This window comes from Diorhabda carinulata, chromosome 6, assembly GCF_026250575.1.
Source record: "Diorhabda carinulata isolate Delta chromosome 6, icDioCari1.1, whole genome shotgun sequence".
Lineage (NCBI taxonomy): Eukaryota > Metazoa > Arthropoda > Insecta > Coleoptera > Chrysomelidae > Diorhabda > Diorhabda carinulata.
In genome coordinates, this window is record NC_079465.1 from 4366317 (window position 1) to 4380327 (window position 14011).

Below are 14011 nucleotides of genomic sequence, written 5' to 3' on the forward strand. Positions count from 1 at the left end.
CGAACAGTTTGACTACTAACGAACTCAGTTAAACTAATCTCAGTTTATGATAATGCCAACTTCTTCATAAGAGGTCAAAGGCCATATATTGGACTATTGCCTAAGACAATTTCTTATACAAGATTTCAAATAAAAGAAGATAATGTTAAATAATTTTGCCATCTCGTGAATAAAATAACTTTTGATAATAGATCAAGACTTAAACAGCTAAATCGACTTTATTATGTGGCTGAAAAAACTTAAAATCGTTTGGAAAGAAATTTGTTTACAACAATTATGAACGAAAAATATAACTAATAGGTGTGAAATGTCATAAATGTATTGAAGGAAAACTCACGACGGAAATACAAAGAAAATTATGCTGACCTGCATAAAATCCAGCTCATATGGAGCAATGATGGCCATTGGATGTTGTGACTATCTGTACATGTCTCAATGAAGCTGGCTCAGCTATAAAAACAACTAATCCATGAAGTAAAAACTTTTCTGATAAAAAAAATTTTCGTAAAGGGATAGAAACATATGATAAAAGAAATTCCTATATTCAAAAATCAACGGAACCAATTAAAATCATAATCACTACTGTATAACATCGCCTTTCCGACTAATTACTGCTTCCCCAGTTCGGGAATGCTTCTTGCGGAATTTGATCTGAGCTTGCTTTTTCTTAAATTCAAAAGGTTTCACTCCTTGAGAGATTTGAATTAATAGACGGCCATTTTAAACATTTTGTGATATACAATTTTTAACAATATTAGTCGTATGATCTTGTCGTATCTTGTTGGAAATTACGTTTATTATAATTTGAACGCGTCAAGGCAGTAAAAGAAATGGATCCTCAAATCATAACATAAGCCGGAAAATTAACTTTTCAAGACAGTAAAGCAAAAAAGAAGCACCATTTCTACTATACCAACGCAGTTTCATCGTTTCAGATAATGTAGATCCTCTTGTTTTTAACTTTTTTAAGATAATTTTCCAGAGATTTTTGAGCCACCGATCTTGTTGTTTCCTATAATTTATTAATGTTTGAAATAATACATCTTGACTAATTAACACTATCATTTTCTTTCACTTTCTGAAACAATGTCATTTTTTTTATCTTTAACATTAAATTATGTATTAAAAACGAAGTGAAATGATTCTTCAAATACTGTTTTCAGTATTTGAAGAAACCAAAAATATTTTAATACAAATCAAACTTTGATTTGCTTTGAAATAAATCAACAAATATCATGTTCCCGTTGGACCAACTTCACTGAGACAGTGCTCAAATAATGATGAGTTCTATATTAAAAATGTATCAATAAATAATCAAATAAATAAGAAATGTTTTTATGTTGAATTCAAATACTCCAAGAAATACTTGTGTTTATACTAACGTATTAAACTAACACCGTTCTGTGTATATGAACGATGTGCAAACTTGAAAATGAATACTGAATAAACATACAAGATTCTTAGAGGCAATTTGTGTTGTTTCAGCTGATGTTATGCACGAAAATACGTCCGATGGTAATTCTGAGCACAATTCATCGGGTGACGAAGATTCGCAGCTCAGATTGAGACTGAAAAGGAAACTACAAAGGAACAGAACCTCGTTTACCAATGAACAAATCGATAGTTTGGAGAAAGGTGAGTGGAAAGTTATGAATATTATAATTAGCTCGTTGATAAACACTTTTTTAGAGTACGATCATAAAATACAATAGAAAGTTTTATTATTGAGTAGTTACCAGAATTTTTACGATAATCATTGTTGTCACCTTTCTATAATTGTCATTTTTCTTCTTCTTGAAGATCATTTGATTTAGAATGTTATTAATGCTGTTATAGTTCACAAAAAACTTACAATTGCTTTTATTTTCACCACATTTCAATTAACTCACACTGTTTGTCAGTTTTTATTTTACAAACTTTGTAATCAATATTTAATTAACTTCCCATTCACAAATCAACTTGAAATTTTCCATGTTTACCTATTCACGAAGACAATGAACTAATTAATTAAAAAATATATGAATTAATTAACCACTTAGTGGTAGTTTATTATATTAGGTTTTTTTATATAAAGTGTCTAAAAATAATAAATTATTCTGTTTGCTTCAGAATTTGAGCGTACACACTATCCAGACGTCTTCGCTAGGGAGCGATTAGCAGAGAAAATTGGATTACCTGAGGCACGTATCCAGGTAACAATTTTTTTCAAAATCCATAGCCCCCAAAATCAAATTTGTATTTTCCTTTTTCTAATTCCTGCATTCACATAACCTGAAATCCTTTCCGAACTTTAATACGAAAACGTATTTTTTGTTAATTCCCCTTGCAGAAATTCTCTATTATTTCTATAATCGACTGAAAGCTTCAAAAAGCAATTTCATGAATTTGTTATGTATCAACCTAAAAACCTAGATTGACCAATCAATATGATAAAGTAAATCATGACACATGAACCTTAGAGATTCTAATTTTTTCAAAATTATTTCAAACAAATCAAATATATGGGTGGACAACACATTGAATACACCTTTATATTTTTAATCGGACAACATATTGTAGGATTCTTCAACTAAAAGCAGTTACTATAAAAGGTTATATATGTGAATCGATAGCCTGTATCTTGGGAATAATAATAAATTATAAAAACAGTTTTCGGTGGTGACTGTAGCGCATAGAAAATTCCGCAGTATCTGTCACTTAAATGATGCGCCAGGAGTTCGACTGATTGAAAAATGGGTCGAGAAGTTTGAGGTATTGACAAGATCTTTTAGAACGGTCAAAAACGTAGTCACTGTTACTTGGTCTGTTTGTAACGAGCCTGACTTGTCTATTCGTAAGCGTTGAGTTGCTCTAAACGTGCATAGAACATCATTGTATCTCAATTTGTGGCTGCACCCTCACGAAATTCAATTGGTGCGCAAATTGAAGCTCCAGGATGCTTAACTTCGTAAATCACATGTTTTTGCGCTGTCCAACGTTTACCAACATCTTGTTTTCGGATGAAGCAATCAACAAGCAAACTTGTCACTAGTGGAGTGTAATCAATCCAAAAGAAAAACATCAGATATCTCTACATTTGTCTAAAGTGACCGTAAGAGCTGCGATATCAGCGTGAGGAATTATATGAAATTACTTTTTTAAGTATGAAAGGAAATTCCTAGTTACAGTGGACTTAGAACATAGTCCAGCAGGACGAAGCAACTTTACACATGTTCAATAAATCTCTGTCTCACAATTTCTAGAAAACAATGTTTTTTCGATAACAACATAAATTTAGGTACATAATATAAATAAAATTAAAAGTTGTTTTCAGTATATTGAAAAGTGTTGTAAACAAGCAATATAGTATTAAGTCAGGGACGAATATGTTGTACTTAGGGTCAGTGGCGTGCAGTGGACCCTAACCCACGGTATCGCATTTAAAGGGGTATCGCGAGGCCTTCTCAAATGCGATGCCTTCGAGCTTAAAATCTTCAGCCAAATATTGAGATTTTGAAGCACTTTAATGATTAAAATCTAGTACTTCAAGATGGAGAAAGCAGAGGCATAGAATGTAATGAACTTTACGAAAAACTAAAATTTTTAGACTGTAATCTATCAAACTACATTTAAGACGCCACTGCAAATTAACAGGAATTTATCCCAATGTTATTAGAATTATGTTAACTATGCTTTTAAGTACAGCTTCCACAGAAAGAAGTATTTCTAAGTTAAAAATTAATAAAAACTACCTAAGAAACAACATGAAACAGAAACGACTATCTGGTTTGGCAATACTCTCAGTAGAAGCAGATTTAGCAGCAAAAATTAATCACAAATCCTTTTTAAAGGACTTCAGTAAAGCAAAAAGTCGAAGAATATTACTTTTATATAAAATTGAATCAATAAAGTCATAAAATGAAACTTTTTCACTATTATGAGTAGGTATGTCGTAACAAAGCATGTTTGGTAATATAAATTTATTAGCTGGATCTTGGGGCCTCGCTGATGCGACTTTGCCCACGTCTGTATTGCGTAGGGTTACCAATTTATCGCTCTGATTCTATTACATAAATAGCCATTTTACAACTAAGAATAAAATTACCAAAGAAATATAATATCATAGTAAAATTCCTTGTCTCAAATTGAGCCTATCGAGATAGGAAACTTATATCCGCAAACGCTTCATCTCCAAGATGCAGGCTATTAAAGTTTAAAAAATAAAACGAATCAACTTACATCAATAGGTTAATGGTGTCCTACAAAACGATATTTGTTTGCTAAACTTCACGTTTTCTTCGAAAAAGTGTTGTCTTCTACTACGCCAAAACAGTTTTGAAGAAACTAGAGGAGTTTGACCTGGCACCACCTTATTTTTAAAAACTATTGGATCTAATGAATATTGAGTCAAAAATATGTTTCTATGATTGCTTCGTCAACGACTTCATTATTTCTATGATAGGACATTAGCGTGTCAACTTTTGATTTATTGAATCCGCATCGTTACTGGGATTTATATCCAATTCAATATACTTTTACTAGGTTTGAGCGAGGAGTTTTCAATGCCGAACAATCATCATTCTCCCGCCTCTGAATATGAGAACTAAATATCGCTTAACGATCTCTTAATTAACTAAGTTATATACTGTAAAAAACGTCTCGACCTAAACCATCATTGTTTTGCTTCCACCGGTAACGTTCAAAGCCACATATTTGTTGAAGATTTTTTTCGGTTTTTGCTTGCTTTGATGTCGCTCATCAATGCTGTCGCTTATTTACATAAGCCATAAATATTGCAGCCAACGGCATGAAAGATCACTTCATTTTCATTGCGACCCCTACTCAATAATCGAAATAGGCCAGTACACAATATATTTAAACGTAACTGAAATTAAATTTTCTCAAGTTTTTGAGGGAGAGAAATGCTTTATTTTCAAAAAATCGTTACAATTTGTAGACAAAATGCATAATAAACTGTTTTAGAGGTGATCTTAGCGCAAAACAGGAAATAACAACGTTGAGATTGAGATTAGAATCGCACCATGATTTAAGGGTGATTAGGTCACTAGATATGGTCCTATGAAGTTCCGTGAGATCAGGGCTGCTCCAAGAGAAACTAGTATTGTCTGCAAAAAGACATATTTTACTACTAATGTCTAAGAGCATTCAATCTGGAGATAGAACGTACTGAAATTATAATAGATTTATAAAATACTAAAATTTTAGTAGAAAAACCAAGTTAAAAATCAACAAAGTAGCCATTAGACGCTCCATAAACTATGTGTCTCACGAAAAGAAAAGAAGAAAACCTTAAAATATTTGAAGAGGGAATTCTAAAGGGAATATTAGGACGAAATAAAATAGAAAATTGAAGATAGATGAACAGAAAAAAGACAGGAAATCTAAGTGAAAAAATTAATATTCAAAACTTTAAACAGAAGATCAAAAATTGAAAAGAATATACCAAAACAACGGCAGAAGCTAAAAGTTATATAAATTTATTAAAAAAAAAAACAAAAAAACACCATATGAAGCCACGCGGAGTGATTCAGCTCAATAAAAGGATCAAAAAATATCAAGGAGTTGATTGACGTGCTTTTCGTCTTCAAACACTTAATTTAAAATAAAACTAGGATTTTTGCTAGCTTGGTGCATCTATATCCTGGCGTTAATAAATCGTTTGTCTGCCCAACATAATTTTTGTCGTAATCATAATCGCTAATTGGAGCTCACCTTGATCAAAGTTTCCCAAGTAAGCTGATATCTTTTATTGCATTGATAAAAGTTATCTGATGTTGATAAAATTTTGATTTTCTTGTTGTTGTTAACATCCACATATGAGATGCTGGGCATCAATTCTTTACAGGACTAAATGATTTGTATTTTTAATTCATATATATTTTTTGGGAAGTTGTCTACTTTCCAATCTGTTAATCTTTTTATCTATCACAAGGTTTATTGATTTTGTTAATGCTTTCATCTCTTCATCATTTTTCTTAAGATGTTTTGTAATATTTTTCTATTGGTCTGTTCTCTTTGTGCCTTTCAGTATGCTCTTGAATTCTCATTTTAGTTAATTTTTTGGCATTTACTTCTATTCTAGGATTTTCTTTTAATTTTACAATACATTCTTATTTTCTTTCTTTCTTCATTTATCCACTGTACAAAGTTTTAATTCCTATTCAGTCCAGTTAATTGATCGGAAATATTTCCCTACTCATAAGATCATAATAAACTGTTAAGAAGGTAAATAAGTTCAGTTCTTTGGAAACTGGTATCAGCACAAAACAGGAGGAACTTAATTTGTTAGATAAGGCGGCAGTATGTAACTCCCATTTCAAGGAATTGTCCACAACAAGCCCTAAGAATTTTACTAACCCAAGGACGTCAATGGTGGTGTTAATCAATAAAGAAGACAGTCTTCTTCTTCCTCTTTCAATAGGACCAGGTCCTGTTTAATCCTGTACGTTTGGCCCTCTTCCTGGATCTTCCTGAGAAGCTGTACTCCAGCTCTCGTACCATCTCTTTGGTGGTCTGCCTACAGGTCTGCGTGTGTTCGGTCTCTGAGTTTTAGCCCATTTTGCCCATCTGTTTTCCGGCATTCTTTCTACGTGATTCCTCCATAATCTTTTTCGTGCCCTGACCCATCTCACCACATCCTGTACGCCCAATTCTTCTCTTATGTCATCACTCCTTATTCGGTCCCTGAGGGTTGGTTCGCAATATTTTCATCTCTGTGGTTCTCATTCTTCTTTTCATTGCTCATGTCTCGGTTCTAGTTTCTCATGTCTTGCTCTGTGAGCTCATCGCTTTGTTTCTCCACACTATATCCCTCAGACAACCGCTGACTTTTGTTGCTTCATCGCTTGTGTTCGCGCCTCCTCTGTCAGGTTTCTTTCACTAGATATATTCACTCCCAGGTTTATATGATAAAACTTAAGTTTTAGAAACGTTGATTCAGAGAAGATTAGATTCAAGAATGAATAGGATACTCTATTCACTAGTACCACTACACCAACAGCCACAATTATCAGTTTCTAAGAACGTATCTAAGCTTGGTTATCTAAATGCGCGCTAGTCAGTGAAGTAGTTGTAACCGACGGTTAACTATCTATATTTGGTTTTTCAAGACTTAGTTATAAATTATAGAACCAGAAATTTTTCATTATTGAAGACTACTGATATTTTGGTACTTGCTAAAACTTTTCGGATCGGCCTATAAGCCAACGCTCCCCACACTAGGATACATAACGTTATCAAGTACTTAAACATTATGTTGAAAGCAGAACAAATTACTAAGCACGTTTATTTAATATTCCCATTCAGAAGCTGAATGACGTTTATATAACAGGGCGTAAGAGAGTAGCCCCATGTTTGTTGATAAGGAAAAATCTTTTGTTTGGATACGTTCTAGTGGAGCACTCTTCGTTAAGGAGAATCAAAACATATCCAGAATTTGGTTAAAAATAAGTTGAATGGAAATATCGAGTGAGTAATGATGGATTTTGTTAAATGAGATATTTCTTTTTACTTTTGGGTACATTAGAAAGCTACAGAAATCTTTGCCTAATTTTTTTAGGATGCACAAAAAAATTGAGGGGTTTCGAATGTTCAAAATCAACATACTCCTATTTGAAGCTTTTTTCAGCAATTCTTCGAAATCCACAATTATGTTTGTCTAGATTGTTCTTTCCACTTTCCAATAATTATTTCCCTAAGTGTCTTTAATGTTTTTCTCTTTTATCTTCAATAGTATTCCATACAGCGTACTTATTATTCAGTTTTTTGTTTGTTACAAAAAAAAACGCTCATTCCTTTAATAAGAATCAGGTTTTCTTGTGTTGAATGGAAGGATAGCACATCATGCCGAAATCATTTCATCTCCAAACCGGCAGTGTTTATATCTTTGTATAGAAGGCCTTTTTGCAGCTTTTCACCAAATGAAAACGTTTTTCCGTAATTTAGATGAAATGGAAAGAGTATATATGAAAGCGAGAAACTACGCTTCAAGAATCAGTAGCGTAGGGCAGATATTTTTATTACGTATATATTAAAAAATCAAATAATATATCAAAAGGTATAAGAAATGAATAATTGAAGAAATTTTAAAAAATCTTAAGAGTATTTTGAAGAAAATATGATCTGAAAATCAGAAAATCCTAGAAGAACTTTGTGAAACTTGATGTTTTGAAACTTTTGAATGGGGTTTAACATATTTATTAAAATAAAAAACTGTAAACATGAAAATTTCATTTTCGAACAACTTTTTGGGCTATTATCTAAACGAAATGTGTCTAAATTTGTGAATAAACACTTTTTTATAACTTTTACGTCCCCGCCACTGGTTTACTGTGTCTGTACTTACACAAATTACTTTTTTGAACGAAATTCTTATTATAATGGTCTCATTAGGAAAAACTCTTCTTATTTGTGAGTTGGAAATAATTATACTTTGAGTTTAAATTGATAAAATGATAATATTACCACAAAACATACGGATAATTGTGTAGCAAAACTCATCCGTTCTACGCTAGACTATAAGTTGATATTTTGTCATCAAATTCAATACAAAATAATCAAACTGTCTTAACAATACCTCTCTCCACTTTTTCCTTGGTGCCTTCCACTCTAGCCCTTTTGATAACATTTATTTTTAAGCTCTCTCTTCGACGACAATCCCTTCTCCTTTCAAATACCACACTATTATTCTCTAATTCCACTAATCCTCTTCACTCGTTTTTCAATTCAATAACTAAAAGTATAAATTAAATCTCGTTGTTGCTTGTTTCACATTCTGTGACTTTCCCCTACGTTCATTTTCTCCTTGGACAAAAAATTTCGTAATTTATATATTATAAAAAACAATATAAAAAAATCTAATGGTAATCCGTCCGGCCTATTTTTTTACTGCTCGGTATTTACGCTTAGATTTGTCATCACCAAGCATTCAGAGTCACTCAACTTATGCCCTCTTAATAATAGGTGTCTTCTATCATATCTCGAGTTTTTTGATTGAGGTAAATTATTAATTTTGGTCTAAGAATACTAAGTAAATCTCTTATTTGAGATATAACATGAGTAAACTGGTTTAGTAAGAGCAGAATTAAGAGCGAACTTTTTTCTCAATCAGTGCTCTATATCTCGAGTTCTAATTGAGGTAAGTTGTTCATTTTGAGGTACGAGTGAATTGGTTAAGCGCGGATATTCAACAAAATGGCCGATATTTCGACTGTGCCCCGATACTTTTTGTATCTCTTTAACGATATTAGTAATGATTGATTCTATGACGAAGTTATAATCATCCACATAGTTATGCGGAGCAGCACAAGTCCTCTCATAAATATGAAACTTCTAGAGCACTTCAAATTAAATAATCTAAAATTGATTCCAATGTAGGGTACGTAGTTAGATCAAATCAAATCAAATCCAATACTGGTCACCTTTCCAGATTCCTTCAGGCTTGAAAATACATCATAGAACCCTACAAAAATATTGATATATGTACAGATTCTTCTACTTTTATTCATTTGAAATTATTTTTCATTCACTCGTCCCTATATGACTACAACCAAACTCTCCTAGCTTGTGATGTAACAGTTATTTAGCTTCTATCAATGTTAAAGAGACTGCAGATCAATATCCGAAAGAAACAGACATTTTGTCCAGATTGTAAATGATCTCCATCTACATACGAGAATGTTTAATAATATCTAGTCCTCTACTTATCTCTTCTGAACTTTGTAAGTAAAAAAGAAGCTATGATACTAAGAATAAGATTGACTGTTCGTCAAGCAAATACTCACCGACAACTCCTTATCTTAAGAAATGTTCAGCTACTCCAACAAGATAAAAATAGTTCCTCAAACCTAATGACCTCCATCTTAAAATTTCTAATTGTTTAAGTAAATAAAGGTAATTTCTATTCGTGTTTCGATGACCAGTGCTGTCGAGATGTAAAATTAAGTCGATATAGAGAGGAAAATTACTTTTCCGCCCTAAAACAGATCTCACACGTTTATTTGTCTGCTGTAGAGCAGGAAAACGTTGGCCAGCTTACTCCCAAATTCTGGAGAAGACATTATTGCTTTAGAGCAACATGGAGGTACGAAGTCTACGAATATCGCTGAAGGTTGTGTGCAGAAATCTTTCGCAAAAAAGCTGAAAATTTCGAATTAATTTAAAGGAGTCACCGAAGTTTATGAAATTGATTGTAATCAGCCCTGTACGAGTGTTTCCGGGAAATACAAGCTGAACAAGAATGTTGTTAATGAAAATATCACGAAAACTGCGTTGGCTTCAGCTCTCACTTCTAGTGGTGCGCAAAATACATTAGTCTAAATAATTACTCTACTACAAATTAAACTTATGTGTTATGCAAGAAGATTTAATTATGATTTAATAAAATTTCAAGTTAAAGCAATTTTTTCCAAGATTAGAATATTCTAAAAAATGTGCTGCGATACTTAACAATCTTAATTTTCATCTTTTTTCGTAAAATTACATTATCGCGGATGTATTTTCCGAAAGCCCGGATGAAAAATGGCAGATTTCCTTACTTCCATGATAAATTTTCAGAACCACTCTCTTATTTCTAGATTTTCGTAATTGATGATGTTGTTAGGCTAAACCGACCTTAATGTAAAGGGCGCTTTCCCGTTAATCTATTTCTTCTATTTAAATTTTGTAAGAAGACGAAAAAAAAATTGAAAACTTTTGCTGGGTTATTGGAAAACAATATACAGAGAGAGTTTTTAGGCAACGAAATGCACTTTATTTGGAAAATATGCCATTATTTACAGAAGAGCTTAAAACCCTGTAGATTTCTTTCATGATGCTCATTCTTACAATATGCAGATTTACCAAATCATATTAGGTATTTAAAAAAATAAAAAATACATGTAGGGTATATGTACAAGAATATCCTGACTGAGACCATCTACCCAACATAACTTTTGAACCTTGTTACATACACGAAACAGAAGAAGACGATGACAGTTACCACCGACGAAGATGATTAATATTTGGTGTCAGGTTAGGAATAGTAAGTGTGAACTCGAACACAACCACCAGAAAAATTTTCAGGTCTAAGACAATTCATTGTTTCTAGAATTCTTGGAAAGCACAAATATCATCAATTACATCGGTACTTATACGGTGAATACTTTTGCTTATTCCCCTTTGATCGACTGTAGAGAAAAAAGACTTTTTAGACGACGCCATCTGAAAGTTGTTCGTTCTGTATTCATTTACATATCGAAAGTTGCGTTTTGAGTGTTCCATGTAGTGACAGTTGACAGTTACGTACTGCAAAACACTTTCGGGACGATCTGGAGTAGACAACTTCAACTTTCTTAAATGTGACTCTAGACACTTCAATGTTGACAGTTGACAGTTTCACTTCGATGATTTTGCATAACCTTAAATTTTTAATTTTCTGAAATTATTTGTTTTATCCGAAGTATTGTCTAAATTAATGAATAACAATGAAGGATGATGAAAAAGAAAACATCAGCGATGAAGAGTTACTCGAATCCATGCCACCTGATCTCACCGAAGAAAGCAATGCGGACGTTCTTAATTCGTTGCCGAATAAATCTCGTGATAGGTACGAAAAACAGTACGAACTCTTCATGATGTGTTGTCACCAAAAAAGGCGAAAAACCCAACGGAAAACGTTGGCAATTATAATTAATATCGCCTTTAAAAACGAAGTAATCGTTTCGACGTGTGGATTCATCTTTTGTCATTTTAGTATTTATCAGATAAAACAATCCAAACATAGATAAATCTTCAATATGGAATAAACATATTTTTTGATATTTAGTAGAATTGATCATTTTACCATGAAATTCCTTACTGATAAATATCCTTTTCATCCCAAAAAAATTGATTGTGTACTATGACATCTGATATTTATTCATGTTTTTTCTTTTCTTTTCACATTCAGGTCTGGTTCAGCAACCGACGAGCGAAATGGAGGCGAGAAGAAAAATTACGAAATCAACGTCGATCTGTCGATCACGTAGGTGCTGTCAGCCCCCCCGCTTCGGCCCCCCGCTTACCAATCAATTCCGGTTTCAATTCAATGTATTCGTCGATACCGCAGCCCATCGCTACTATGGCCGACACCTATAAGTAAGTAAGACGTGCTTAAATTATACATTTTTGTAACAATTGTCATCTCTACGACATTGGTAATTTGTGATAAATTGAATAGTTAAAATACTGATAATAATAAAATACGCGTAAACTTTTTTTTCTGGTATTAGTGAGAAGCGATGTCAGTCAGTCAAATACTTTCAGGGATATTGTGTATTAATGTAACCCGTTGTGGACGGAGTTCTTTTCTAACAGGAGTGTCCGTTGGCATCTGAATGATACGACGAGCTCGTTGTGGTCACGTCATGTCAGCGGTCGCTAGTAGATTACTTTCTTTTTCTCCTCTATGGCGGTTGAAATGAATAAAAAGTAGTTACACTGTTGTCAAGTCCATATATTATCATAATTTAAATAACTAATTTGATATTTTATTCTACGGTATATCCACTTAAATTGACAGCATATAGGAAACTTTTTTATTATTAATATAACGAATGTTCTGCGTGGTATAAAATCTACATTCCAATAGAGGTTAAGCGGGATAGGAAAAAATTGTAGCATAGAAAATAATATGAGAAAAGCCGAAGACATAGTAGATCGATATTAATGTTTATTTAGTCAACAATTGATGCAATTCATGTCAAATTAGAACACAAATTAGAAGTAAAAATTTATAGACTTCCGAACAGTATTTGATTTTGAAAAAGGATGACAGGATGGAAAAAACACGGGATAGAAACTTATTTAAATGTATTAATAGAAGAAAAACACAAAACTTTGTAACTGACAGAGGTGTAAGATTTGGTAATAGCCACTCAACCAAATATTTCAATGCCTTGCAGCCAAAAAGGAGTAATGGGAAAGCCGAAACATAATGGCAGTCAATGAGCAAGAATGGAGAATGAAGGTTTCAAATAGACGAGAGAATAACCGCAGTCCATAGAAAGAATGGAGAATGGAGATCTGGAATAGAAGCACAAATAACGGCAGCCAAAAATGAGGAATGAGAAATGGTAGTCAGATATTTACAAAAATTATTGGAAACAAATAAGGAGTGATGGTAAACAAAGGTGAAACATAATGGCAGTCAATGAGCAATAATGGAAAACGAAGGTTTCAAATAGACTAGAGAATAACGGTAGTCGATAGAAAGAATGGAGAATGTAGATCTGGAATAGAAGCACAAATAACGGCAGCGAAAAATGAGGAATGAGAAACGATAGTCAGATATTGACAAAAATTATTGGAAACAAATAAGGTGTACTGCGGTGCAAACGAAGGCGAAACGTGATGAGTAATAATGGAAAACGAAGGTTCTATATAGCAGAAAAAATTGTGGGTGCCGATAGAAGTAATTGTGTGAATTACGGTCTGGAAAAGCCACTCAAATATTTATAGCCAATAAAGAGTGATAGGAAACAAAAATAAAAACATATTGGCAGTCAATGAGTAGTAATGGAAATCGAAGGTTCTAAAGGAGAAAAATAATGGCAGCCAATAGAAATATTGGAGAACGAATGTCTGGCATAGGCGCAAATATAATGGCAGCCAAATGGAAGTAAATGGAAACGAAGGTCCGATAAGACGGGAAACATTGACAGTCAATAAGGAGTACTGGCAGACAAAGGTGATAAATAATGGCATTAAATGAGCAGTAACGGTAAACGAAAGTTTTATGAAGAAAAAAAATAATGACCAGCGATGAAGTAGTTGAGAATGTAGAAGAATAGACGCACAAATAATGGCATGAAAAAGGAAGTAATGGAAAACGAAGGTTCTAAAGGAGAAAAATAATGGCAGCCAATAGAAATACAACGAATATCTGACCTAGGGGCAAATATAATGGGAGCCAAAAGGAAGTAAATGGAAACGAAGGTCCGATAAAACGGGAAATATTGGCAGCCAATAAGGAGTTATGGGAAATAAAGGTGAT

The 14011-nt window shown here is 33.0% G+C and overlaps 1 protein-coding gene across 2 annotated transcripts in view; it reads left to right on the top strand.

Moving 5' to 3' along the window:
• LOC130895999 (paired box protein Pax-6) overlaps positions 1 to 14011 on the top strand; it is a 92797-nt gene that overhangs the window by 62267 nt on the left and 16519 nt on the right. For both annotated transcript variants that reach the window (XM_057803715.1, XM_057803716.1), the window contains exons 6-8: positions 1486 to 1635; positions 2110 to 2192; positions 11927 to 12114. In XM_057803715.1, coding sequence (XP_057659698.1) covers positions 1486 to 1635; positions 2110 to 2192; positions 11927 to 12114 — 421 coding nt within the window. The remainder of the gene's footprint in view (positions 1 to 1485; positions 1636 to 2109; positions 2193 to 11926; positions 12115 to 14011) is intronic.